This window comes from Phocoena phocoena, chromosome 6 (genome assembly GCF_963924675.1).
Source record: "Phocoena phocoena chromosome 6, mPhoPho1.1, whole genome shotgun sequence".
Taxonomy (NCBI): Eukaryota; Metazoa; Chordata; class Mammalia; order Artiodactyla; family Phocoenidae; genus Phocoena; species Phocoena phocoena.
In genome coordinates, this window is record NC_089224.1 from 80,315,993 (window position 1) to 80,341,523 (window position 25,531).

The following is a 25,531-nucleotide window of genomic DNA, read 5'->3' on the forward strand; positions in this document are numbered from 1 at the left end:
CACAACTCCGCCAGCCTCCCCAGGCAGCAGGGTGGGTGTGGCAGTGTCCCCGTAGGGTCAAAAGTGAGGTCTAGGAAAGGGGAAAATCTGGGGCTCTTTCCATCTCACTAGAATCACTTCTCTCCCTTAGAAGTAAATCCGTTCTTCCCTGAGAAAATTCTGGGTTTGGCGTATATAAAATGCAGTTCCCTGTAACTCAAACAGAAAACCCTGACCAAGGTTTTCATTATCGATTTCCCCAACTTTTCATAATCTTTATAAGACCTCGAGGGACTAGAAACCCACCAACTTCGGTTCCCCTTTTCTCCCTGAAAAATAATTCCAGGGAATTCCCCGGCGGTCCAGTGGTTAGGACACCGCACTTTCACTGCTGAGGGCTTGGGTTCAATCCCTGGTCGGGGAACTAAGATCCCATAAGCCACATGGCGCGGCCAAAAAAACCAATCAAAAAAATCCAAGTTCTTTCCTGCTGAGGGTTGTGGAGCCAAAGGGTTTTGAAGGTACCTTGTTCTTAGTCCCCAGAAGACTTGGGAGCTTGTTTTTCAGGGCGGTGATAAGGAGACCAGGAGCCTTCACAAGCACTAATTCTTCCATCCCAAAGGCCACAACCTCAGCTTGGCTGGGCAGGGCCTGAGCCTGAGAGCAGGGTATGTGCTTCTTTCTCGGAGTCTGAGGACAGCCCGCAGCTGCCCCACTCCGTGGCTCTCCGTTCTTACAGGATGGTGCAGAAGATGCTGCGTTTGCTGTGGTAACCACCTTCCACGTGGGCTGTGATCCTGGTTGCCATGGCTGTCACCTTCTGCCCACTGTGGGCAGCAGAGGGGCCTCGGAGAGAGTTTTCAAGGTGAGGCCGTGCTGGTGGGTTCGCCAGGCACCACGTATCAGACCTGGAGGTGCAAAATAAGAGTGAACCCTTTGGGAGTCTAGAGCATCTGCTGAATGCCCTGCACAAACCTACCTTTGGCTTTGTTTATTAAATCTGGGTATAGGTCGCATCTCCCTAGTTACGTGATAGCAAAAGGAGGTGGAACATGGGCACAACTAATTCTAGTTCTAGCTCTACTTCAGATCTACATGTAACCTTGGATAGGTTCCCTCTTGTCCTCTATTTCCCCATCTTTAAACAAGGATCTAGATAAGACCAGTGGCTTGCTTGTTTTTCTTTCATTCCCCCAGCCCCATTTTTTCCCCACCTGTATGACTGTAAATGTCATGCAAGCTTTATTCACTGTCACCAAAAAATTAGAAACCACCTAAATATGCTTCAGCTGATGAACAGATAAACCGTGTGGTACGTCCATACAATAGAACACCACTCAGCGACAAAAAGAATGAATGACAGATGCCACAGGTGAATCTGGGATACACTGGGCTAAGTGTTAAGAAGCCAGACTCAAAAGACTGCACACTGTGTTGTTTCTTTTAGATGACATTCTAGAAAGTGCAGATCTACAGGAGACAAGCTGGTGGACTTCCAGTCCCTCAAGCTCTTACGGAGGTTACGAAGGGTTGGGGAAAATCAAATGGTAGTGATGTTTTGATTAGGGCTTTCTGTCCTAAGTTACAAGGAACCTGTCCTGAGTTACAAGGGATCGCCTCTTACACACATTAAATCCTAAATTGCTTAAGCCAGCAACATTGGCTTTTACGTATTTTTATGATAATAATGTCACGAGTGGGACTGTAAAGGTATGGGTAGAGTCGGAGGCTGGCTACTGTGGGGTGAGTAAAAGCCTGGGGCTATGTTCAAAGATCTGCAAGCATTTGCGTTTGGCAGCAGAGTGAGCTCCTGAGAAGAAGTGATGAAAAGAGAGGAAATTAGGAGCGGACAGTGCACAGGGGCCAATGCCAGGCCTACAGGTCTGGGCTGTACCCTGTACCCTGGGGTCTCCAAAGCCGGAGGAGGAAGTGGACCCCAGGGAGTCTACAATATGATCTGCTGGGATTTGGGAAGACAATATTAGAATTTCTACTATATCGTATTTTATAAGTTATGACTATATAAATATACATACTGAGGGGGTTTCCTCAAAAAATATTTGTTACTGAGAAAGTGTATAATAAAAAAACAGAGTAGAGATCATTACTATAGAAAAAAGAGGCTCCATCCAGGGTTTCTGACCATGCATGTGACGTGGCCAGAGCTGATTTAGAAAGATTACTCTGGCAGGATGCAGAGGACAGCCTGCAGGTCGGGGTAGCCCAAGCGCAGGGGGACCAGGCAGGAAGCTGCTGCAACAAGACAGTAGGATTAACAGTGCAGGAGTGATACCAACAACAATGGTATCAATAATAATTACTAATTATTATTTTTGCAACCAGTATGGCAAAGTATCAACCAACCAGAACGGAGCCCATCCATAAACAACTGAAACAGCGGTAATGGGAACAGGGGCCATGGGTCAGGATGAGGGGTGCTGACCCGAACAAGGGTGGCAGCAGTTGGGAAGAGGAGGTGCCAGGTACAAGAACATTTTAGAAACAGAATCAAGAGAACCTGGTAGCTGACTGAACTTCAGTGTCAGGGAGAAGGAGAGGCAGAGGTTTTGCTGCTGGAACAGAATGGATGGTGATGTCATCAAAATGAGGAACAGGGAAGGACAAGGGTTTGGGGAAGGTGAGTGTGAAGCAACTGTAAACTGAGGCAGAAATACTAGAAACAAGGGGCAACAGCGGCCACAGCAATGAACACTTGTGTGATACCTCGGATATGCTGCTAGGTCACATGATCCTATTTAAACTGGTGCTACAAAGCAGACATTATTAACTGGATTTTACTAAGGCTCAGAGATGTTCAGTAACTTGCCCAAGGTCACACAGCCAGTAACTGGCAGAGGTGAGATTTGAAACCACATACCCCTGACTATTTTAAAGCTTATTCCCTCCTAGGGAGTCAGGCTCAGGTCCTCAGCCCTCAGGCCTCAGTCCTCAGGCCTGACACAAAACCCAAGCACAGGCCTTTACCTGACCAGAGCCGAAAGCTAGCAGGACTAGGGAGCAAGGGCAGCTGCAGTCTCTGAGCCTGGCTTCCCCAGTGACCTCACTGTGGTTCTAGAAGATTGGTTTAGGCAACCCCATGCACTTACTTTTTCTTGAAGACCAAGAACTTGTTGTTCTGCATGATGCATTCTTGGTTGTTTGAGATCTGCTGAAAGATGGTCTTGTTGGTCTTGCCCTGGAAGACGGTGTTCTCCTGCAGCAGAGCCTTGGCACGGCCCTGCACGGCAATGCCGTAGGCCCGGAATGAATGGATCCGGTTCTTTATTACCTGGGAGAGGCAGCCAGAGCTTGTCATACCTCAGGGACTCCTAGACTGGTAGGGGAGCCAGGTAAGTGAATCACCAGTTATAAAACTGAGGGGTAAGAGCATGCTAGGTAGGTCAGCATTGAGCCATGCGAGCTCAGGGAAAGGCTATCGAGACCAGCCCAGAGAGAACCAGGAAAGGCTTTGTGGAGGAGGTGACGGGTAAGCGGTAGGAGTTTATCAGGTACAGAGCAGAGGAGAGTTGTTCCAGGAAGAAGGAACAATGTGCAAAGACCCAGCAGATGGGGTGTGAGCCACTGGCGACCCAACTGAGGCAACAGCGAGCCCTCCTCCCCTCCTCTGCTCCCACAGTGCTCGGATGCAAAGCCAAGGGATTCCTTACTCCTTGCTGAAGTCACTGACTCATGAAGTCACAAAGCCGAAAAGAGGCTTTGCGACTGTAACTTCACAAGGGCAGGGATTGGGTTTGTCTGGCTCAACACTGAAACCCTAGCACCCAGCTCAGTGCTTTGCGTAAAAACGGAGCTCGGGGCTCAAGGTCCTGTGGGGAAGAAAAACAGGCGAAGGAACAGACGCAGAGCACTGTGGGAAGTGCCCTGTGAAGGGTGGGCGTAAGCACCTTAAAAGTACAAAAAAAGGGCACCTCAAACAGCCTGGGGGGTCAGAAAGGGCTTCCAGAAGAAAGGGAGAGCCAAGCTGTAGGACTTGGTAGGTAGGAAAAGGGGAGAGAAGGCTACTCCGGGTATACAGGGAACAGTGGGTGCCAAGGCCCCGAGGCAAGACTTCTCTCCATTAAGCACATACTCCATACTGGGTCCTGTGCGAGATTATTCTGTTAGGAGAAGAGAGCTAAAATAGCCCTGATCTTGAACTGAAGACCACGAAGATACCTCGGGTGGCACCCCCGCCCCAGCTTCCTGCCAGTACCCCCTGTTCATCCTTCAGGGCCCAGTTCCCGCGTCCCCTCTTGCGTGAAGTCCCCCTGCATCTCCCAGGCTGGGTTTCGGCAGCACCCTTGCAGAGTGCTGAGGGTTTAAGGTTCTGCTTCTCAGCAGAGAGGGCACGAGGGCTCTCCTAGGGCCATGCCCTGCATAGGCACACACATCACACACACACACATACATACCTTCGTGTCGGACGTGGGCAGCAGCTGCAGCCCGCTACCCCGGTTGCCAATGATGTCATTTTCAATGACAGTGCTGTCACCCTTGGTGATGATGCCATGGCCTCTGTTGTCATAGATACCATTGCCTCGGAACTCCACTTTGCACTGGGCCTCCACCTTGACCCCACTCTGGTGATTGCAGGAGATGCTGTTGTTGGCCACACGGGTGAGCTGGCTGCTCTGGGCCACAGTGATGCCTCTGTCCCCATTAGCATGGATCACGTTGGTGATGACATGCAGCAACTCACTACTCTGGACATAGAGTCCTGAAGCTGTGGGTAGAGGGGTTGGGAGCAGAGAAAACACAGGGTGGTCCCAGGGTCACTGCTGACAATACCACTAGGAAAAGCCTTCCCAGAACTGTGCACCCAGGAGAGGGGGAGGGGGAGGAGAGGTAGCAACATGTAGAACCAGCCTTTGGCGGTTGCATCTTCCAAGCTGGATGACAGAGCAGGAGAAAACCCAGGACCAGCAAGGAAACTCTGTTCCTTCTGCACCAAGTCCTCATTGAAGTGGCCAGGGAAACATGATGTGACGAGATTCCTTAGGCTCAGCTGGTCATCTGGCCCAGGCTCTCGTCCTGTGCTGGCATGCCTCCTCCAGCAGCCTCATCCTACCCCCATCTGCACCACCTGTGACAGGAGGCTCACTACCTGATCAAGGCTGCCCATTCCACCTCTAGACAGATACACCTGCTAGAAAGTTGTTTGTTTTGCTTTCCATTCTGAGCTAGAATCTGCCTCCCTACTATTCTGGGAAATTTTCTTATTTCTTAAGAAATATCTTAGCAACACTATGTGTTTGTAGAAAAAAGCACAAAATCAGCAGGCTTAGAGGCGCGTGGGGAGAGACAGCATGGCAGGTGGACCCGGGGTAAGCAGGAGTTCTCCCCAGTGGTAAGAGGCACCAGCAGCACCAGGAGGAGGCTGTGGGAGGATGCCGACTGCGGGGTCACACGGGAGCATTCTGAGCTGTGAGCTTGCAACCCCGAACCTTTTGGTGCCAACTGCCTGTTGCTTCTCCTGGATTGGTTGAGAACAGCAAAATTAAATCAAGTATTTGTGGATTTACGTGGCTTTGCTTGTCCTACTGGACAGCATGGCCATGTAGAGGAAACCCTGAACTGGGAGGGGACAGAACTCATTTTCCAGATAAGTGGGCTGGGGCCATTGGCTACCCATCTCCCTGCCTCTGCCACTCCCAGGGGGATGAGTTTACTAGGGCCCAGGGACCTCTTTTTAACAAGCCTTCCTCCATCAGCCCCCCAGAGTAATTCTGATAATCAGCCAGGTTTGGGAGCTGTGAAGTTGGATGAAATTCACAATAATTTTTTTTCCAATTCAATAAACATCAAACACCTACTGTCATTTTTTAAATCAAGTTTAAGATAACATGGATTTTAAATACTCTTATTTTCTGTGTTCTCTAAGAAAGAAAAACCACTGCCAATTAAACCATGATATGCCATCAACTGTAAGGTGCATCTCATCAGAGATGTTAAAATGTGAAAAATGTGTCTCAGAATTGATTGGAAACGTGTCTGCCAGGTGTGGGATTGGTACTGAGGGGAGGGGGCACCAACAGGAGTGGGATTCAGTTCCTTGCCTCAAGTTCACAGCCTGTCAGAGTGGATGAAACAGCCACAGAAACAAATACAATCCCAGGCCCCCTATCAAGTGCCACTGGGGCTGCGGGAGAGCACAGGTCAAAGGAGAGAAGGACAAAGGGTGAGGGCGAATTTGCAGTGGGCTCTGAGGTCCGAGTTATTTGGGACGTGTGATGGGAGAAAGGGAATTTCAGGCAAGAGAAACAGCAAGAGAAAGGCAGGGTGGGATGGGTGGGAACAGAAAAGAATGGATTCAAGTCAAGGGCACGTGAAGTCCAGGGGGCTGGGGTACCGGGTAAGTGGCTGAAGAGGCTAGAAGGGCCTTAGGGCAGGCAGAGCACGGGAGGCCCTGGAGCAGAGGCTGTAGGGAGGGGCACTCACCTCCGTTGTGATTAACAGTGTTAGACTCGACCAGAGCTGTGGCGATGGGCCGGCGCAGCAGGTCGTCATCCTTCTCCAGCTCCGTCTCCCAGAGGGTGGCGTCCCCGTCCTCGCCGAAGTTCTCCTGGGCCACGTGGCCTCCAGGGGACTCCCCGGAGCCATCCTTCTGGCTGAACACTGCCACTCCATACACGCCATTGTAGCTAACGTGGTTGCTGGTGATGTGGGGTAGGCTAGACGACATCATCCACACACCACAGCCCTTATTAGCTGGGACAGTGAAAGGAGCTGGTCACTGAGGCCGAGTGACGGGCGAGGCAGCACCCAGTGCCTCCCCGAGAGGGGAAGCAGGAAAGGTGCTGGCCTAGAGACAGAGTCCCTGATTTGCAAATGGCCTCGGACAAGTCACTTTACGGCCTGGCTGCAGGCTTCTCCTCCATACAAGAGGGGTAATAACAAGTCAATCTCACAACAGCAATCATTCCATGGGGGTATAAAAGTGCTCTGGGAACTGTCAAGGCCCCACTTCCAGATGAGAAGCACACAAGCCCATGGTGACAGTGCCAAAGGGGCCCTCAGAGCTCATCCAGCCCAACTCCTCCCTGCACAGAGATGGAGGTGGCCTCAGTTTGAGTTCCAGCCCTACCACTTCCTAGCTGTGTGACACTGAGCAGGTTATTGAACCTCTCTGTGCCTCAGCTTCCTCACATTTAAAATGGGGTTACAAGAATTCCCTGGAAGTCCAGTGGTTAGGACTCCACACTTCCACTGCAGGGGGGCATGGGTTCAATCCCTGGTTGGGGAACTAAGATCACGTAAGCCACACAGTGTGGCCAAAAAATTAATTAAAAAATGAAATGAAATGGGTTTAGTAACTGTACCTACCTCAGAAGGTAGTCATGAGGATTAAATGTGCTAATGCATATAAAGGGCTTAGCAAGAGTCCAGAGCCTGAACGTAGGTTAGTATAATTATTATTATTATTAGAGATGCAGTCCAGAAAGATGGAAGCTTTGCCCAAAATCACAGAATGAGTGAGAACACTTTTCCTTCTACGATTACCCTATTTCTTCCATTATATTTTTAGTTCTCTGGATCAAAAGAAAGGATAAGAGAAGTCAGACGTCCATGTGTGAGAAATTAAATGGCCCTGGCCTTATGCAAGATCCACTCCTGCCTTTTGCTGTTTTAAGTGGGGGATAAAGCTCTCTGCTTTGCTGACCCCATGGGGTCAATCTGGATTAGAAGGTGATTTATGAGAGCTTTGTGCCTTCTATGTGGGTAAGTGGTAGGGTCTATGTGGCTGTGACCTGAGATGGATGCTGTTCTTTAAGATGAGATCTCTGAGGCCCAGGGAAAGGCAGCAACTTTCTCAGGACCCACAGGCTGGAGATGGAGCCTGGGCTGCCTGCCTCCAGGCTGGGCTGGGCCCCAAACCCCTCGCCCAGGAATGTGCCCTCACCGTAGATGGTGTTTCCTTCTAGCAGGCCTTTGCCTTCATCCCCGACAACAACACCATCGGAATAGCCAAAGCAGATGAGGTTGCTCCTGAGGATGGGGACCCCTCCTCGGCGGATGTCCACACCTCCCCACTGATTCTCCTGGATGACATTTTCTATGGGAAGAGGCAGAAAAGAGAGTCAAGAGTCACCTACAGTGCTGGCAACGAGGACTTGGACAGCTGATAGAAAGGCAAGTCTGGACAAAGACACCTAGGCCTTCCCGTCAGCAGTCAGCACCCCGAATCTTGTCTGGTGTTTGACTTTCTAGGGACTTGTCTACTGTCTGCTTTCCTCAAGGGCAACGTTCGTGTCTGTCTTGTGGTCTCCTACATCCCCAGCATCCACTGTACCCAGCGGCCTGGACGACTGATGACTAAGAACAGACTGGCTTTAGAGTCCCTGGACCAAGGCCAGGCAGGACTGTTCTGTCCTGGGGGGCTGTCCTTGGGAGGGCTGAAGCAGAATCCAGCCATTCCCCCACACGCCTGGAAAGGCGCTAGCCTGTCCTTCTCAGCCTCAGCTCTGGACTGACCACAGCCTTCCTCTCCTCTCCCCTCCACCATGTCTCTGGGAGTGAGCGGGCTGAGGAGCCAGAAGTTAGAAGGGGTGTCCTGCGACACTGCTTGCCCCAGCATGATGGCAGGGCAGACTCTCAGCCTCCTGCAACAGGACTGCAATGGCTCATGAGACCTTGTGTGGCTGGCCCCTCCCTGCCTGCCTCTGGGACCCCATCTCATACTCCTTGCCCCTGGCTCACCACACTGCAGTCAAATGAGCAACCTCTGTGCTCCTCAGGCATGCAAAGTCTGTTCCCACAGATAGGCCCGGGTGGAATCCTCGTTCTTTTCCTGGGCTCCTTCCCATCATCCAGCTTCTGGCTTACATGTCACCTTCTCAGAACGGCCTGCCCTGACCATACAATACTAAATACCCACACAGTTCCTCTATCACTTTATTTTAATTATCTGTAAAGCACTTATCACCCTCAGATATGACTTTCCCTGGGGAAAAAAATGCTTTTGTTTTTTTCCCCTCCTAAAATGTCAGTTCTTGACAGCAGAAATCATGTTTTGTTCACTGCTGTATCCCCAGCTCCCGCATACAGCATGTACTCAAAAAACGTCCAATAAATGAAGGAAGGCTGGATCCAGTCAGGGGGATTCACTGGCCCAATATTTACTGAATCTCCTTAATGTCCTAGGTATGGCTACGCTCTGGGCTGAGGCTACACTGACGTACCAGACAGACTTGATCCTTGCCTTATAGGATACAACAAAAGAGACTGACATTAAACAGATCACAAGAAATTAAGTAAAATGTCCTGCAGAGCAGGCCTACTGGGTAGAGTGAGTGTAGATGTATAATGGGAGGTCAGGGCAGACTTCCCCCAGGAAGTGACACTTAGGCTGAGACTCAAAGAATGAGCAGGAATTGGCCAGGCAGAGGAGAAACGGGGATGGACTGCCAGAGCAGGCACAAGCCCGTAAAAGCCAAGAGGAGGGATTCAGACAGTTTGTGTGGCATGAATGTTTCTGACAGTGTTATGTCAGAAACGGCCATCCATTCAGATCCTGTAAGCACCAGGCCTGGCAAAGAGCAGACGCTCTCTCCCTGCCTGATTAGCATGGCCAGTGCATGGAGCCGGCATCCCCAAGTGCTACCCACTATCAAGGAGGCCAGTGTGTCAAGGTGAAGGACTGGGTGGGTGGGAAGCCTGGGACGTTGGCTTGGCTGTGGTCACTGGGGGCTTCAGCTCCAGGCAGTCCCACTCCTACCTGTGATGAGGCCTCTGCCATTCTCATTCACAGCTATGCCGGCTGCGCTGCCCTTGAAAATGTGGTTCCGGCTAGAATGGAAGGAGAAGACAAAAGATGAGACCAGACCTATGTCATGTATCAAAGACAAAGCCCATCCAAGGTGCCTGCCTTCTTTTGTGGGCTTCCCAGATGGCTCAGGTCCACAGGGGCATGAAGCACCTCCTCAAGCCCCAGAAGCCAGGCAGTTAGCAATCTTCAGTTACCACTGACCCCAAATAACCTACAACTATGCCACAGAAGCACATATCATTATATCCATGTCTCTGCAGCCTCTCTGGACTGTTAGCCACATGTAAACACCATTATTTTGTTTTACTTTTTATTGACGTACAGCTGCTGTACCGTATTATCTAAGTTACAGGTGTACAACACAGTGATTCACGATTTTTAAAGGTTATCCTCCATTTATAGATATTATAAAATATTGGCTATATTCCCTGTGTTACACAATATACCCTTGTAGCTTATTTTATACCTAATAGTTTGTACCTCTTACTCCCCCACCTCTATATTGCCCCTCCCCGCTCCCCACTGGTAACCAGTAGCTTGTTCTCTGCATCTGTGAGTCTGCCTCTTTTTTTGTTATATTCACTAGTTTGTTGCATTTTTTTAGATTCCACATATAAGTGACATCATACAGTATTTGTCTTTCTCTGTCTATTTCACTTAGCATAATGCCCTCCAAGTCCATCCATGTTGCTGCAAATGCAAAATTTCATTCTTTTTGATGGCTGAGTAGTATTCCACTGTGTTTATATACCACATCTTCTTTATCCACTCCTCTGTTGATGGACACTTAGGCTGCTTCCATATCTTGGCTATTATGAATGATGCTACTATGGACACTGGAGTGCATGTATCTTTTTGAATTAGTGGTTTTGTTTTCGGATATATACCTAGGAATAGAATTGCTGGGTCATATGGTAGTTCTATCTTTAGTTTTTGGAGAAACCTCCATACTATTTTCCACAGTGGCTGCCCCAATTTACATTCCACCAACAGTGTACAAGGGTTCCCTTTTTTCCACATTCTTGCCAATACTTGTTATTCGTATAAACACCATTTTAAACAAATGTCATCATGGTGCATGATCACAGGTAAAGTCTTGGTAGTGTCAAGAATTCCTAGGAGGCTGTGTTAAGCTTGTCTGGGAGTGATTTATGTCCCTGAATCAGACTCTGCCTGTAACAAGCCTACTGTCTTCTGTTTGTATCCAGCAGCTACTCTTTAGCTTATTTTCTGTTAACTCAGTCGCCTATCCACTGAATGAAAACATAAAATAATGACATGCCTTATAAGAAGAAAACCAGATTTTAAAAAGAGGGTTTTAAGAACATCAGACAACACATATGTGAAACCCCATGGGTTGGGCTACACACAGCCCTACTACCATGGCAAGGCCTCGTGAATGTGTTCCTTAGAACCAGACACCTGAGCATGTTAAAGGACATGCATTTCTCTCCAGTCTCTCTACCTTGGTTTCTTGCCTGTAAATACAGAGCCAGTCACACCCAGACCCTAGCAGAACTGGGTTATTCCTGGAGCATACACATTTGCTGTTTGTTACTTTTACTACCAGGAATGCTGTGTTCTCCTTCCCTACTGGAGGGGCACCGGCCCCCTCTCTTAGGAGGTGCCCTCCCACTTCCTACCATGCATGCAGCGGAAGGATTTAGATCCAAATATTCACCTGGCTCTTCAGAGCCTAACACAGGGCCTGGCTCCTCACAGAACCCCAGTGATCAGCAGTTGGCTGATAAGTCTTCCCATCTCCTAGGGCAGGGTCCAAATGGTTTACTTCCTTCGGGGGAAGTCAAATGCCAACTGCATCTACATTATGTGTTTGGAGTAGAACAAGGTTAAAAACATCCTTATGTTTTTATTCAGACAGATCTGAAGTATCTGCTTTGATGTGACTACAATTTAATCAGCTGATGGATACTGTGGGCTTCTAGAATTCAGGGTCAGATGTAGTCCTTGGGCAAGGCACGTCTCATCCATATTTCTGAGAGCTGTGCCATAGCAGCAAATGCATGAGTGGTATACTTTTAATACAAATCTCACTTACCTTCAGAAAGGATCCATGGCCACTTGGAGAAACATGTATGTGTGTATACATAGGGTGGGCAGAACAAAGATAAAAGAGGTATCAGAAAACAGTAGGAAAAGGGGACAGATCATTGTTCCAAGAACCAAGGATGGGATATTAACGACAGATGAGCCAGTCTGAGTCCTGTGCTTCCTTTCAGCCAAGGCAAAAAAAGAGAAACACCATAGGTTATATAACTCACCGGCAAAAAAATATGCTGTGGTTTGCCTTATCTAGGCCACTTCAGGGATCTCGAAATTCATTCTGTATCCTCCCACAGATCCCTATCCGCCATCACAGAGAAACATAAAGGAAAAAAGCACAACCTATTCTCTCAAAGCGACTGTTTTAAAAACACAAGACACTGATCTCGTTGTAATATTCCTTGCTCAAAACCCTTCAACAGTTCACCAGCACCCTCAAGTTCTGGGTGTATGGCTGATATAACAAATTACCACAAACTGAGTGGCTTACAACACCACAAATTCATTATCTTCCAGTTTAGGAGGCCAGAAGTCCAAAATGGATCTGATGGGGCTAAATCAAGGTGCCAGCAGACCTGTATTCCTTCTGGAGGCTCTAGGGAAGAATCCATTTATTGTCTTTACCAGCTTCTAGAGGCTGCCCATATTTCCTGGCCTGTGGCCTCATCACTCTGACCTCTGCTTCTGTTGATACATTTCCTTCTCTCTGACTCTGACTCTCCTGCTTCCCTCTTCTAAGGACCCTTGTGATGACACTGGGCCCACCTGCATAACCCAGGATACTCTCCCCATCTCAACGTACTTAGTCACATCTGCAAAGTCTCTTCTGCCTTGTAAGACAGCATATGCACAGGTTCCAAGCATTAGGAAATGGATACATCTGGAGCGCCATTATTCTACCCACCACATTTGGTATTCGAGGTCCTCCGTGCTCCAGCATCAACCCCACTTTGTAGGCTGATCGTCTACTCAGCGCCCCCGGGCATCCCATGCCCAGACATACCACCACATTTTTTACACCATTTTCCCTGGACATACCCCAAATTTCACTGCCCCAGGCCCAGAATGCCTTTTCTATGGCCATAAAATCCACCTCAGCCTTCAAGCACAACTCAAATGTCAGCGCCCCACGTGCCCTGCCCTGACTTGCTCAGCTGAAATTGTGGCTGGGCTCCTTCTGCACCTGCATGAAGACCTATAAAGCATATGCTTTGGTGAGTCTTCCCTCATGGCTCCTGTCCCCAGAAGGAGACTGCATGCTCCATGGAGGAGAGACTATTTGTACACACTTTTTATACTGCTGTTCCTTTACATGGAATAAACCCTCAAATGTGTGTTAAATGAATGACATGCATACATGCAAACCCATACTCTTATCTTAAGGCAATAATGCAAAAGATGGAAAAAGAGCTCTGTGATCACTAATTGCTTTTAGTAAGCTGTCTATAATAGCGAAAAAATAGAGGCCTAACAGTAATAGGTCCCGCAAGCCATGCAGCGTGGCCAAAAAAAAAAAAAAAAAAAATCCAGAGGAACAGTAATAGGACTGGTTCAAACATGAGGGAATATCAAAACAATGGAACAGTTCTGAAACTGTCCAAAGTGATAAATACAAAGGTTCTGCAACAGCATGGAAAAGTACACATGCAATAATGCAGGGGAAAACTCTCAGAATACATTTGCTGAACATTAATGCCAGATGCCAGTGATTTTTGTAAACTGCAGACATAACTGTGTGGGTCTTCTACTCCAAACCTCAACGTTCAAGCTGCAGTGACCAAAGGATCCAAGATTATCAGGGACAGTCCCAATTTAAGATGTTTTATACTAACGTCACAACTTGTGTCAGACTTTTTCTCAAGTGCCAGTGGGCCGTGTGCTTTTTACCCCTGAATCTGCTGCGCTCTGCTGCTTTACTCAAGCTGCTTCCTTTACTAGGAATGTCCACTCCCCATCTCCATGAGAGTCCAAAAGCTCTACCTGTATTTCAAAGTCTACCTCCAATGCCACCTCCCAAATGAGGCCTCCTACAGCCCCCTAGTCAGAATGATTCCCCCTCTCTTGGTACCACTTTGATAGTATTTAATCACAGTCTGCGCCATATGACAGATGGGAAGGCAAATCCACGGCCCCTCCCACCTACAGCTTACACCACTGACTGATCACAGCATGCTTTCATGCTGAGGTCAGATGTAGCCTCCAGATCTTAATACAGCATCCCAGGTAGCCAAAATCAACTGACCAGAGTTGTCAGGTGAGTTGAAATCTCTATGTCATTCCTATTTTAGCATTATTTCTGAGCACACATGTCCTCCAGACTAAAATAAGCTCCTAGGGAGCGGAGTCTGCCCTTGTTTACCTTTGTTATCATTATTAGAAGTGCTCAGTAATGTTTGCTAGGCCCCACCTAGTTAACTGGAAGGAAACACAGACACAAAAGCACAGAACACAGATGCAATACCACAAAAGGTTGTGTGACTGAGGTGGGATTATGGGTGAAGTCTGTCTCTTCCCTGCTTGCATCTGTACAGTTGTTTTCATAAACAAAAATGGTTTCAAATGAAGCAAAGACAGAGAGTAGGGAAACACAGAGATCAGAGAGGAAAGAGGGACCATGGGTGAGCAGGATGGTCTGGGTACAGTGGCACATACCTCACGACTGGATTTCCGTGGTACAGGATGTAAATGCCAGCCTCCTTGTTTGAAAAGATTTGATTATTCCGGATGATGCCTTTCCCATTGCCAAGGACAACAATGCCAGAGCGAAGGCCGTGGTGGATCTGGTTACACTGCAAGTGAACACGGGACACCACAGAAGGCAACTCAGACACGCCACTGAGAAGCAGAGTGCTCATTGCTGCCCCACAGCAGGGCCAGGATGAACCAGCAGAGAAAACTACGTTGCTGGAAGATCCCTAGCACAAAACAAAGTGAATGGGCTTCCCTGGTGGCACGGTGGTTAAGAATCTACCTGCCAATGCAGGGGACATGGGTTCGAGCCCTGGTCAGGGAAGATCCCACATGCCGCGGAGTAACTAAGCCCATGCACCACAACTACTGGGCCTGTGCTCTAGAGCCCGCGAGCCACAACTACTGAGCCTGCGTGCACAACTACTGAAGCCTGTGCACCTAGAGCCTGTGCTCCACAAGAGAGGCCACCACAGTGAGAAGCCTGCACACTGCAGTGAAGAGTAGCCCCCGCTTGCCGCAACTAGAGAAAGCCCGTGCGCAGCAACAAAGACCCAACGTCGCCATAAAGTAAAAAAATAAATAAAATTTAAAAAAAAGAAACAACAAAAAAAAACAAAGTGAATGGACGCGGCCCTGCCCTCTCTGCACAGGTGCACACGTTGACACCTATGAGGCAGACTCCTAAGAGAGGAGTCTTCCCCACCCAGACTCTTGGGACGTAGTTATGCTGGCACTTAATGCTGAGGGCTCCTGCCCTTCATCTGCGATGCACACTACTTAAAATTTCTGAGCCTCCAAGGAGTCCCCAAAACACACGATCATTGGCTAGGCCATGTCACCCCAGGGCCCAGGGCGCCCACCTCTCAGAAGGGGGCAGTGCCCCAGTACATGGGAACTTTGGCTAAGCGCAGTCCCAAGGGGCCACCCAGGGAAGGAGTGGGTCACTGGCTTCTAGTCTTCCCTTCTTATTCGGGGGGGATCTGTGGAAGGTACAGCCCCAGGGAGCTTAGGTGTCCCATGAGGCATGAGGTCACCAGGTGTACGAGCTATAATGACCCTTGGAGATTTTCATACCGTGCAAATGGGAAACAGGCCCAGGGTCATATAGTATGTTTGTGGCAGGGCCGGATCTGAAACCTAGTTTTTCTGTTTCCCAGTCAGTTAGTTGCTTTTGGACAGTGATGAAAATTTTAGGTTATAATAAATTATAATAAAATTGTTTCACTCTGATTGCTAATTTATAGCCTAAATACAATCCTATATTTAAACCAAAAAGCTAGTTGTTTCTCTTCCAAAATTATTTAATGGAAACAAAGTTCTAGTTTGCTTTAAAGTGTTTCATGCTGCAAGCTCTCCTATTCTCACTCACTTTTCAGATTTTCCCCTGAAGGATTTGGCAGACTCACCAGAGTAACCGCTGCCTACAGAAGTCCCTCACAGGGTTGAAAAGCACAGGGAGAGAGGTGTAAGCAATGGTATTTCTATCCTGCACTGTTTCACAAAGGCAGGTAATACTCCCTTCCCCCTCCACCTGCTAAACTGTCCTGTCCCCCCATCCCTGGGAAGGCAAACTCCTCTCATCTCTCTGGCAACAGTGGCAATAATCTCCTAAGCCAAGGCCATGCATCAAGTATCAGCTGCACGGCAGAAAGAGTGAGAGGAAGGGGCCGGCAGAGGACACTGGCCAGGCATGTCTCTTGAAATATCGTTAAGAACTTGCCTTTCTCTGCATTTGCAAGGGCAGTCTAGATATACTGGGTTAAGAACATCCACCCTGAGTCAGACTGCCTGGATTCAAAGGCCAGTGCTAGCACTAGATGTGTGATTTAGGGCCAGGTCCCTAGTGTCTTTGTGCCTCCGTGTCTTCACCTATGAAATGGGAATAATAATAATTCTATCTCACAGGGTTGTGTGAGAGTTAAACCATGATTAAATAAATATATACCAAGTGCTTAGAACAGCATCTGGCATATAATAAGCACTATGTATAGGATGGATATTATTTTTCCAAGCCCATAAAAAGTCCACTATGTTTCTCAATTTCTGGGAAACCTGTCTCTCAGAGAAGGCTGGAGCAAAACTATGGGGCAGGTGTTTCATGTCACTGGTCTCACATTCTAGGATTTTAAGTAGTTTTCACACTGGCTAAGATCAAACTCACTATGGCCTCACGATATCCATGAAACAAGTTATCTTCAGAATAAATATCCTACGTGTCCTTTTAATAGTAAAGAATGAACTAATTTGTTGTTTTATTTTTGATCCAAGTGTCTTTCATGGCAGACATATCTTTATTCTTACCGAACTCAAAGCCCACAAGAGCATATCAGGGCTGAGGGAGGGAAGGTCCTGTGAATTTCCCTGTCTATCCAGTCCTCCTCCTTGCTAGGGGAGACTGCAGGGACGTACGTGGCTTATGCAAAGTCACTCTCAGTACTTGGAGAAAGAGACCCAGAGTCACAAGGACACACAGAGAAAAGGGCAGGAACTACCTGCAAACAGGAAGCAAAAGAAATTCAAGATGGCAACATTTGCTTAAACATCCTCAGAAAAGGTTTCTGAGTACCAAGAGCCACCCTGAAAGGGCAAGAAAATGGAGGAAGTACCAGAATGAGAGGGTTGGACTTTTTCCGGATGTCTACGCCGGCCTCCGCGTTGTCATAAATGTTGTTGCCGGCGATCAGGCCTCCGCCCTCCAAGCGAAGAAAGATGCCTGACGCTCTGCAGTGGTGAATGTGGTTCCTGAGCATGATGATCTAGGCAGAGAAGAGAGAGCCATTCATTTTCCTGTCACAAAGGTATTTTAAAAAACTGCTTGGGGAATACCTGAGTCTTCCTTCCCGTCTGGTCCGTGCAGTTCTACCTGATGCCAGACCAGCCACTCTCCGCCGTGTGCTCATGGGGACTGAGCCGTTTCCGTGTCCTTCCTGGCTTTGCCCTACAGGCACTGCACCAACCTCACGCCAGTTCTTTACTAAAACCTGGATGGAAGCCTGGCCCTGAGCTCCACATTCACAGCCTCTGAGCAGGATAAATAACTGGATGACGGCATGGAAAGGATGCTTGGAGAAGGTGGGATTTAGTGGTCTGCAAACTCTACATGCAGTACAGTTACGTGAAGATTTCCAGTGGTCCAAGGGCACAGCTACTTTGAATGGAATTGAGTGCCAGATCCAGCACTTCCACACACGCCTTTGCTGAACTTCACCTGCCTGAGGAAGCACCTGAGGGTAAAGTACCTCGTAGGCTGTCCTCTCCCACCTTCCCTTTTGCTTTCCACTTTTAAGACAAATACCCATTCTTGCCCGCTCTGCATCTCTTTTGCTGTATTATTATCCTGGGGTGGAAAAACCAATGGAACTCCAAGCTAAGAGACAATTGCAAGTGTTGGTATAAGATAAAGAAGCCTCTTTAAAACAAGGTACCATAACTCAGTAAACAGCTTATTAAGGGGATGCACTGCCACTTACATTCTCTTTTTAGCAATACTAAAAATCTAGAATACATATTGTTTTAAACAACTATGTATTAACAATGAAATGTACTACGTTAAGGTAAATTGTGTACTAACAATAAACACTGTACTACATTAGGATAAAACTCTGGGAGGGGTAAAGTATAATGGAAGTACAATTTCAAGGAGAAGCTTTCTGCTTAGAATGGGGAAAGTTGGAAAGAACATTGCTCCCACACTTACAACAAGAAGATTCAAAAACATAACCTTTCTTGAATCCCATCAGCGAGCTGAGGTTGCAGGACAACCAACTAGCCTGGAACCTAAGGGAACAGGTACCTTCAAGGACACGAGATGTGAGCACTTGTTTGTCTGAAAAGACACATGCCATACTGGCCAGTAAGAAGAGTTCAGCTAACCGTTTCCATGAACTGTTAAAGGCCAGCTGTTAACTAGTGAGAGCACAGAAGCCCCGGGAGCAGCTGCATCTATTCACTTCTCCATGGACCTCGCCAGGTGCTCATGGAGAAAGACTGAGGGCAGGACGAGAGACGGGAGACAGCCTCCCTCCTGGTGGGCGCTTGGGGAAAGTACAGCCAGTGTGGGAAAAGTACAGCCACTGTGGGAAAAGCACTAAGCCCCTCCTGTCCCAAAGAACAAGCCTTAAGCAGCTGGGGGAAGGGCAGCAAACCCTGTGGCTCTCAAGGGAGGGAACAGAAAAAAAATTAACGCTTTACCCCTGAGGGAGGTGGGAGGAAAATATCTTGGGCCTCGATCATTAGAGCCCCCCTAGTGCTGAGGGGTGAGGCAGGACCACTGAAAAGGGCCTAGTGCCAAGGTCCTAAATCCACCGACACAGCACCTTCCTAGGACTAAAGATAAATGCAGACACGAGAGGCTCCCTATCACCCACTGTTGCCACCAGGCTGGCCAGCCAGAGCCATGGCAGTGGCCTGCTGCTGGGAGGGGCAAGAGCACGGAGGAGCAGATGCAAAGGGAAGAACTAAAACAGAAAAGTCCACTGGCAAACCAGCCAAAGTAATGCAGGAGGAACCAGGAGCCTGTGGTTCACTGAAGGTAATCGTAACAACAAAATCCAAGCGTCACAGAAGAGGCATGCCCATTCCCACACATAAACACCATTTACCTCTGTCTCCACCGTCTATACAAGATACCTCACTTCCAACTAAAAATTACCAGATACCCAAAGAAGCAAGAAAAAAAAAATCAAGGTCAGTGATACTTTTCTTCATTCCCTCTGCCAGCCTCTACCCTCTCGGGAATGTTCTGGAGGGCAGAGGTAGGGCGGTTGCCCTCTGGCCACTGGATCAAGGGCTTGCTCCTGGCCACAGGGACCAGCTCAGTAAGCCGGCACTCCCGCCCACAGCTCCCCACTTGTATTAATGCCATTTGATATATGTGTTCCCGGAAGCTGCGTACTCATGAGACACCACGGGTTGTTTTAGTCAAAAGCCAGCCAAAATCAGCTTTTCAGGTTCCTTTTTGGAGACTCACTAGGAACAGCTGGCTGCACAATTCCTGCTACAAGTTCCCTGGGGGCAACAGTTCCAGAGGGCTACAACGAAAGCTGTTTAACTTTTTGTCTCTCCTTGTCCATGACTCCAATTACCACCTGCTCCCAAGTCTGCATGTCAGGGCACATCTCTCTTCAAAGCTCCAGCCCCCCGTAACCAGATGGCACCTCTGCCTGATGTCACTGATGCTCCAAACTCAACATGCCCAGAACTGCACTCAGCATCTTTCTCTCCACATCCTAACCTTCTCGGCTTCTCAGTTCCTGCCTTTGCCTCAGCCACTCGCACCAGAAATCTAGGCCACATAACCTCGACCACTCCCCTCCCGAGGTTCTCCTCGCCACCTCTCCTGACTGCCCTGTTCCTCCTCTCCATGTACGGACCCTAATTATCCACTGCCCCGCACTGATTGTGTCTCCAGTCTTGTTCCCCTCCACTCCATTCCACACAAAGCTGACAGAGCTTTCCAAGTGCTTTGCCAATATTATGGCACTGGATCCTCACAAACCCCCCAGTCGAAGAAGTGGGGCAGTATTTCCATTTCACACGAGAGGAAGGTAACGTTCACAGTGAATTAGAGGAGAAGTGAGACTCAAACCTAGGAGCTATGTCATGCTTCCTTCTAAAAGGCCATGTCTTTCCTCTTAGAAGCCTTTCCCATCCTGAGCTGTTACTGTCCTTGGTGCCTGAGGGGGTTGCAGGTACAAGGCGCTGATGGCATGCAGAGCAGGATGATCCATTCTTAGTATGAAGTCCATACATCTCAACGGGGCTTTCTAGGCCCTGGGCAAGGTGGATTCTGCTTACCTCCCCTGCTCATTTTCCAACGGTCCCCACCACACTGCTGAACTTGGCCTCACATCCAGGCCCCAGCACAGGATGTCTGCTGCCTGAACCCTCACTGTGCACCTCCTTTTCACCACACGCAGCCCATTTTCCTTGGTTCTCCTCACCTCATCCTACTCAACTTAGACATCTCCTCGTCTGGGAAGCCTTCTCAACTACCCACACAGTTTGGATCACAGGCAGTGATCACGTCTCCCAAAATTATCTTGCATCCAGGCTAAAGAGCCCTTGTTCCTTCTACTAGGAGTTGGGTGACATATTTGAGAAGCAGCATAACATAGAGAAAGGAGGTAGAAGACCTGGGTTCTAGTCCCCATTCTGTTTGGCCTCTAACCTGCTGTGTGATCCTGAGTGAGTCACCTTCCTCCCTAGGCCTACTTCCTCTTCTGTAAAATGGGAAGAATAGTTTCTGCCTCATCCAAATCAGATGATGGACATGAGGCAAGCGTGTGTTATAAGATTAAAAGATGATTTTTTAAAAAAATGCATACTAGCACCATCCAAGCCCTCCTGCGTACAGCCACTGAAGCCCTCTCACCACTCAAAAATCATGTTCCTTGTGACCCAGCGAGGCCTCATGGGTCTGTACAGTAAGCCTTATGACAGCACCTTGTTATTATGTATACGTCGCACCTTGCTATTATGTATACATCGCACCGCATAAGTCAGGTTCCGGAAGATGTTTCCTTCCATCTTGGCTCGGCCATAAGAGCAAACGAAGACGCCTCCCTTCCCGTCCCGGAACAGGCACTTGCGGATGAGGCAGCCCTGCACAGAGCTGGCCAGCGCCATGGCCTCCCTGTCCTTCTGCAGCTCCTGGTGTAGTGAGTTCAGTACCAGGCAGCTGGGCAGCTGGATGGATGCTCCCGGCAGTGGTGGGCCCAAAAAGGAGCCCCCCAGAACTGGCCGCGGTCCCTGCACTTGGTAGGACAGTCTGTACGTGAGCTGGTCCTCATCCTCATCCTCACCGCTGGGACTCAGGCCTCCATCGCTGCTGTCTGGGGTCCGGGCCACCCCTTCCCCATCGCTGCCCACCTCTGCCTCCTGTGAGCCAGCCTTGGGGGAGCCAGTTGCTGGGCTGGTAGGGCTCTGGCTACCCTCAATGACAATGCCACAGGTTCTTGGGCTCCAGGCCTGGTCCCTGCTTTCCAGGTCCAAGGACATTAAAGAGTCCTCTGTTGGGAGCACGCTGGGAGAGGACCTGATAAGCCCTAAGAGATGCGTGTAGGCCCAGTTGTTCTCTGAGGATGGGTGGCCCTCAACAGTCACAGAGTTGTTTTCACTGCCCACAAATTCACAGTTTTCCAGGACACACAGGGGCACATTGTGCAGAAAGACATGGGTGTTTTTGAAGGTGCAAAACTTCACTTGGCAGGTGCCCGGGCCATGGACCTGGATGTGTCCATTCTCAAAGTTGCAGTTGTCAAACTGGACGTGACCTGAAGTTGTCTGGGGAACGAAAGAGAGAAAGTGGGTGTAACAGGGATAAGATCTGTTTTGCTAGTCAGAGCTCTAACTGTTCTGTAAGGGGATGGCACCTGGAAAGGCCATCTGTCCTGCTGGTCATGTTCCCTTCCCCACAGGGCAAGGGTCTTGCCAGCCCCAGGAGGAACCAGGAGCTGCTGTGCATCAGAAGGAGGATCATTTGGAGCTGCCTTCCCTTCCCTCCTTCCAATCCCAAAGGGCAGGAGACAAGAGTGGAAACGGATAATGGCAGAAAAGTTCACTTTCTGGAGCAGAGCCCTTCCCCAAACCCTCAAATCTCAAGTAAATTCCACCAGTGCTCATGAAGCGCTTAGTGAGAATAAAGAGTTTGGCATGGGGGGTGAGAGGTAACATGGAGAAGGGGGAAGATGCTGAATGCTCAGAGGGATGCTGTGTGAAATGGAATCGACTCAATGCTGGAGATGAACCAGGAGACGGTCGCTCAAGGGAGAAATGATGGGGGAGAGCTTTGGATTCTCACAAACACAGGAACTGGCTGGGATGTGAGCCCAACTTTACCAAGCCCTCTGATGGGTGAGGGTCCCACGTGGTGTCTCGGTTACACAGAGACTGTGTCCCACCAGGTGGTGTTCCTCCGGGTCTCTCCTTCCAAAGCACTAACCCTTCATTCAAATTCTCCCTTGGCCCTGCGAGCCTGCCTCCACCTGAGCCTTCAGCCCTGAGGTTCACCACATAGGCCAGTCTGGAGTGTGGAGTCAGGACAGAGCTGGGCAAAGCCAGAGGGCTGACAGAGGCCAGGGTGGGCCAGGAGGGGCTGAGCTCTGCTGGGGCTGGGCCAGCAGTGTGAGGCCCAGACACAGGTGCTGGGAAGGTCTGAGTGGGAACTAGTGCTGGTGCAGAACTACGGCAGGAGACAGCAGGCCACATCCCTAAAGAGGGGGACAAGGTGTACTGCCGTGACCAGGTGAGTGCCCTGAGCAGTGGCTAAGAGTGCGGGCTCTGGGGTCCAGCTGCAGGGCCCAGCTCCCAGCTCTGCCTCTTCCAGGTGTGTTATCTCGGATAAACACGTCACTTATCTAAGCCTCAGTTTCTCTGTCTGCAACACGGGGCTCACGAACTAACAAAGCACCAGGCACGGAGCCATGCACAAAGTTGGCACGTGAGAAAAGCCAGCTGTTATCATCTGGGGTCAAGGGACGTGGAGAGCAGAGAGTTCTCTGGGGTGGGGGTACTACTCAGCCCTACGGAACAGCTCACCTGAGACCCTCAGCCTTCCAGGCCTGACGGAGAAGACCAGCCACTCTGCATTCCTGAAAAAGAGTTGCTTCTGGATTCCACACCAAGCTCCATGAGATGTACTTGAACCATAAAATGAGGTAGTAGTGTCTCATGATCCCACTTAGTAATCCCTGGACAATTTTACATTCTCTAGCAGTGACCTCCCTTGAGAGCTTGTCCCAGAACTTAACTCCCCTTAACCTCTCTAGTTCTTCCCCATGGCTAACCTAACTTTTTCTTGTTGCAGTTTAAGTCTATTTTCTCTTACTTGGTCCTCTCTGTAGAAAAACCCTGGCTCTCTAGAGACGCAGAGGCATTGCTAGAGTTCTCCTCAGAAGTCATAAAAAACGGCTGTGAAGTCACCCTGGCCTTTGCATTTTTCAGGCAAGGTCATCCTAGCCCCCTGTCCTGCTTTTAGTTAAAAGACAAGCATGGACTGAGCACTAATATATGCCGAGCACTAAGCCAGATGGTGGGCTGGGCTACAAAGTCTACGGCCAGGACCCACCCCTTGAGGATCTGCAGCTGCACTTGTGAGGGGGAAGTGGAGGCTGAAGAATAAATGACTATGAAATGTGGAAGGTATGGAAACAAACCGTTCTTCCAGATCTGCAGATGAGCACAGAAGGACTCCATCGGTTCTTCTGAAATGTTCTAAGTAGCAAACAGCCTTTTAAGCTTCCAGGGAATGCAGAACAATGTAATTTCAAAAGGGGTTAGACTCAAAGGCCTGGATTTGAGTTCTAACCTCACTAATTATCCACTTGAGAGTTACTCAGCATCTCTGAGCCTCAGTGTCCCTCATCTGCAAAATGGGGACACACCTACTCTGTCTACCACAACTGTTTGTTGTGGGGATCAAATGAGGCCACAGATGGAAAGTCACCTATCTTATGATTACAGGCTTTGGACCCTACCTCTGTCCCTTACAAAGTCTGAGACCCTTGTTGAGGCTCCATCTGCTCATCAATAAAGCCAGCTGACACTACCCATCTTAATCACGGCTGTAAAGCACGTGGCTGGCAAAGAGTAAGTGCATCGTAAGTGACTGGTGGCATAATGATCATTATGAACGTGAGAGACAATTTGGTTGTTATTGGTAGACAGTGGCAATATAATTTTTGTTGACTAGGTACAAAATCCATGTGTCACAATCAGTTTCTAGGCAATGCAGCTCCTGGCAGTCTACAGCTATTAGTTCTAGACTGTTCTGCCAGAAGCTACCAACATCCCAACACATGCTTGTCTTTGGAAACAACTGCTCTGTTCCTAGAAGGAATGTGTTCTCCTGATATTTCCTGACCCTCTCTCCAGTCAGCCTTGGCAAAAGCCTGACCTTCCTTGACTCTTCACAGAGTGGGGCTACTGTGCTGAAGGTCACTGGCCTGCAGAGCCCCCCTCTTTGGCCATCTCTCTGGGAACGCTGCCTGTTCTCTGCTTCCTGTCACTATGTGGCATGTGGCATGCTCCCGGAACCTGGCTGCTCTACCTGTGGTCCCAGTTGGTCCAGGTTGGAAAGGAAGAAGTACAAAACAATTTTGGCCTCCAGTGCAAGGCTCATTTATTTTAAGTACAGTTTTTCCAGGAATAAAGCAGAATATTGATCTCTACTGATCCCTGTGCCTCTTTCTCAACTGGTGCAGAACTCAGAGGAGTGTGTTATAGGACTAATGACTGAACTCTCTCTCTTTTTTAATTCCAACAAAAAAAGGGTTACAAACCCACTGAGAAGAGGGTAAGGCTCAGGGTCAGGCCGGGAGAGGCTATCCATCTGAGGGAGACACCCACCTTAAACATGAAGGGTGAGAACCAGGCTGGCATGAAGACGAGGTTGCACAGGCGTGTGGTTGAGCACTGCTGGTCAATGCTGGCTAGCAGGGCCACTTCGCCCAACTTCCCGTGGCCTACGATCTCCACGGGCACCTTCAGGATAATTTCACCTTGCTCTTCGTGCAGACCTGGGAACAGCAGGATTCGGTCAAATAGGCTGGACATGGCCAGGGCACTGCCTAGGCTGTGAAACTCATGGCCTGGCCCGACACTCAGGGTACGACGTGTCCTCCTCCGGCGAAATAGAGAAAAGCAGACAGAGGTCTCCAAGATCGCGGCATTCTTGGTCCACATCTTGGAGGCAAGGTAATGCTGCTTGAAGGCCTCCCTCCAAGACTCAGGTTCCACATCAGGCTGGTTGGGCCAGTTGGGGTGGCGGCACTCGGTGTAGCCCAGATACAGCTGCCGCCAGCGAGTCCTATCAAGACTGAGGATCAGTTCATACCAGGCCCTACACACTAGGCTGCAACGGCCCAAGTCGGGAAGGGGCAAGTAGGCCAAGATCATGCGCCACAGCTCCAGGGGGAGGCTGCCAGCCTCCATCGTCACCTGGGAGACAGACACAGAACAAAAGAGGTTTTTGTCTACGCTGCTTACAGTCCCCCTTCTTAAAATATCCCCTGCCTTCTGACCCCAGGGGTG

At 49.2% G+C, this 25,531-nt stretch overlaps 1 protein-coding gene across 1 annotated transcript; it reads right to left on the minus strand.

Moving 5' to 3' along the window:
• Nucleotides 1-712: 712 nt before the first annotated feature.
• FBXO10 (F-box protein 10) lies at nt 713-25,432 on the minus strand. Its single transcript, XM_065879514.1, has 10 exons — nt 24,848-25,432; nt 20,969-21,784; nt 17,107-17,256; nt 14,462-14,598; nt 9,695-9,765; nt 7,880-8,032; nt 6,418-6,687; nt 4,392-4,702; nt 3,087-3,268; nt 713-887 (listed from the first exon to the last, which is right to left on the minus strand). Exons 1-10 carry the CDS (start codon nt 25,430-25,432, stop codon nt 713-715), a joined length of 2,850 nt encoding a protein of 949 aa, XP_065735586.1.
• Nucleotides 25,433-25,531: the final 99 nt, after the last annotated feature.

What these genes read in the sequence shown, in the direction of transcription:
- FBXO10 (XM_065879514.1), bottom strand. Translation starts at nt 25,432, where the DNA reads ATGGAGGCTGGCAGCCTCCCCCTGGAGCTGTGGCGCATGATCTTGGCC. An exon ending in CACTGTTAATCACAACGGAG is followed by an intron (nt 4,703 to 6,417) that starts GTGAGTGCCCCT and finishes CTCTACCCACAG; the next exon opens with CTTCAGGACTCTATGTCCAG. An exon ending in TTCTTGGTCTTCAAGAAAAA is followed by an intron (nt 888 to 3,086) that starts GTAAGTGCATGG and finishes TTGCACCTCCAG; the next exon opens with GTCTGATACGTGGTGCCTGG.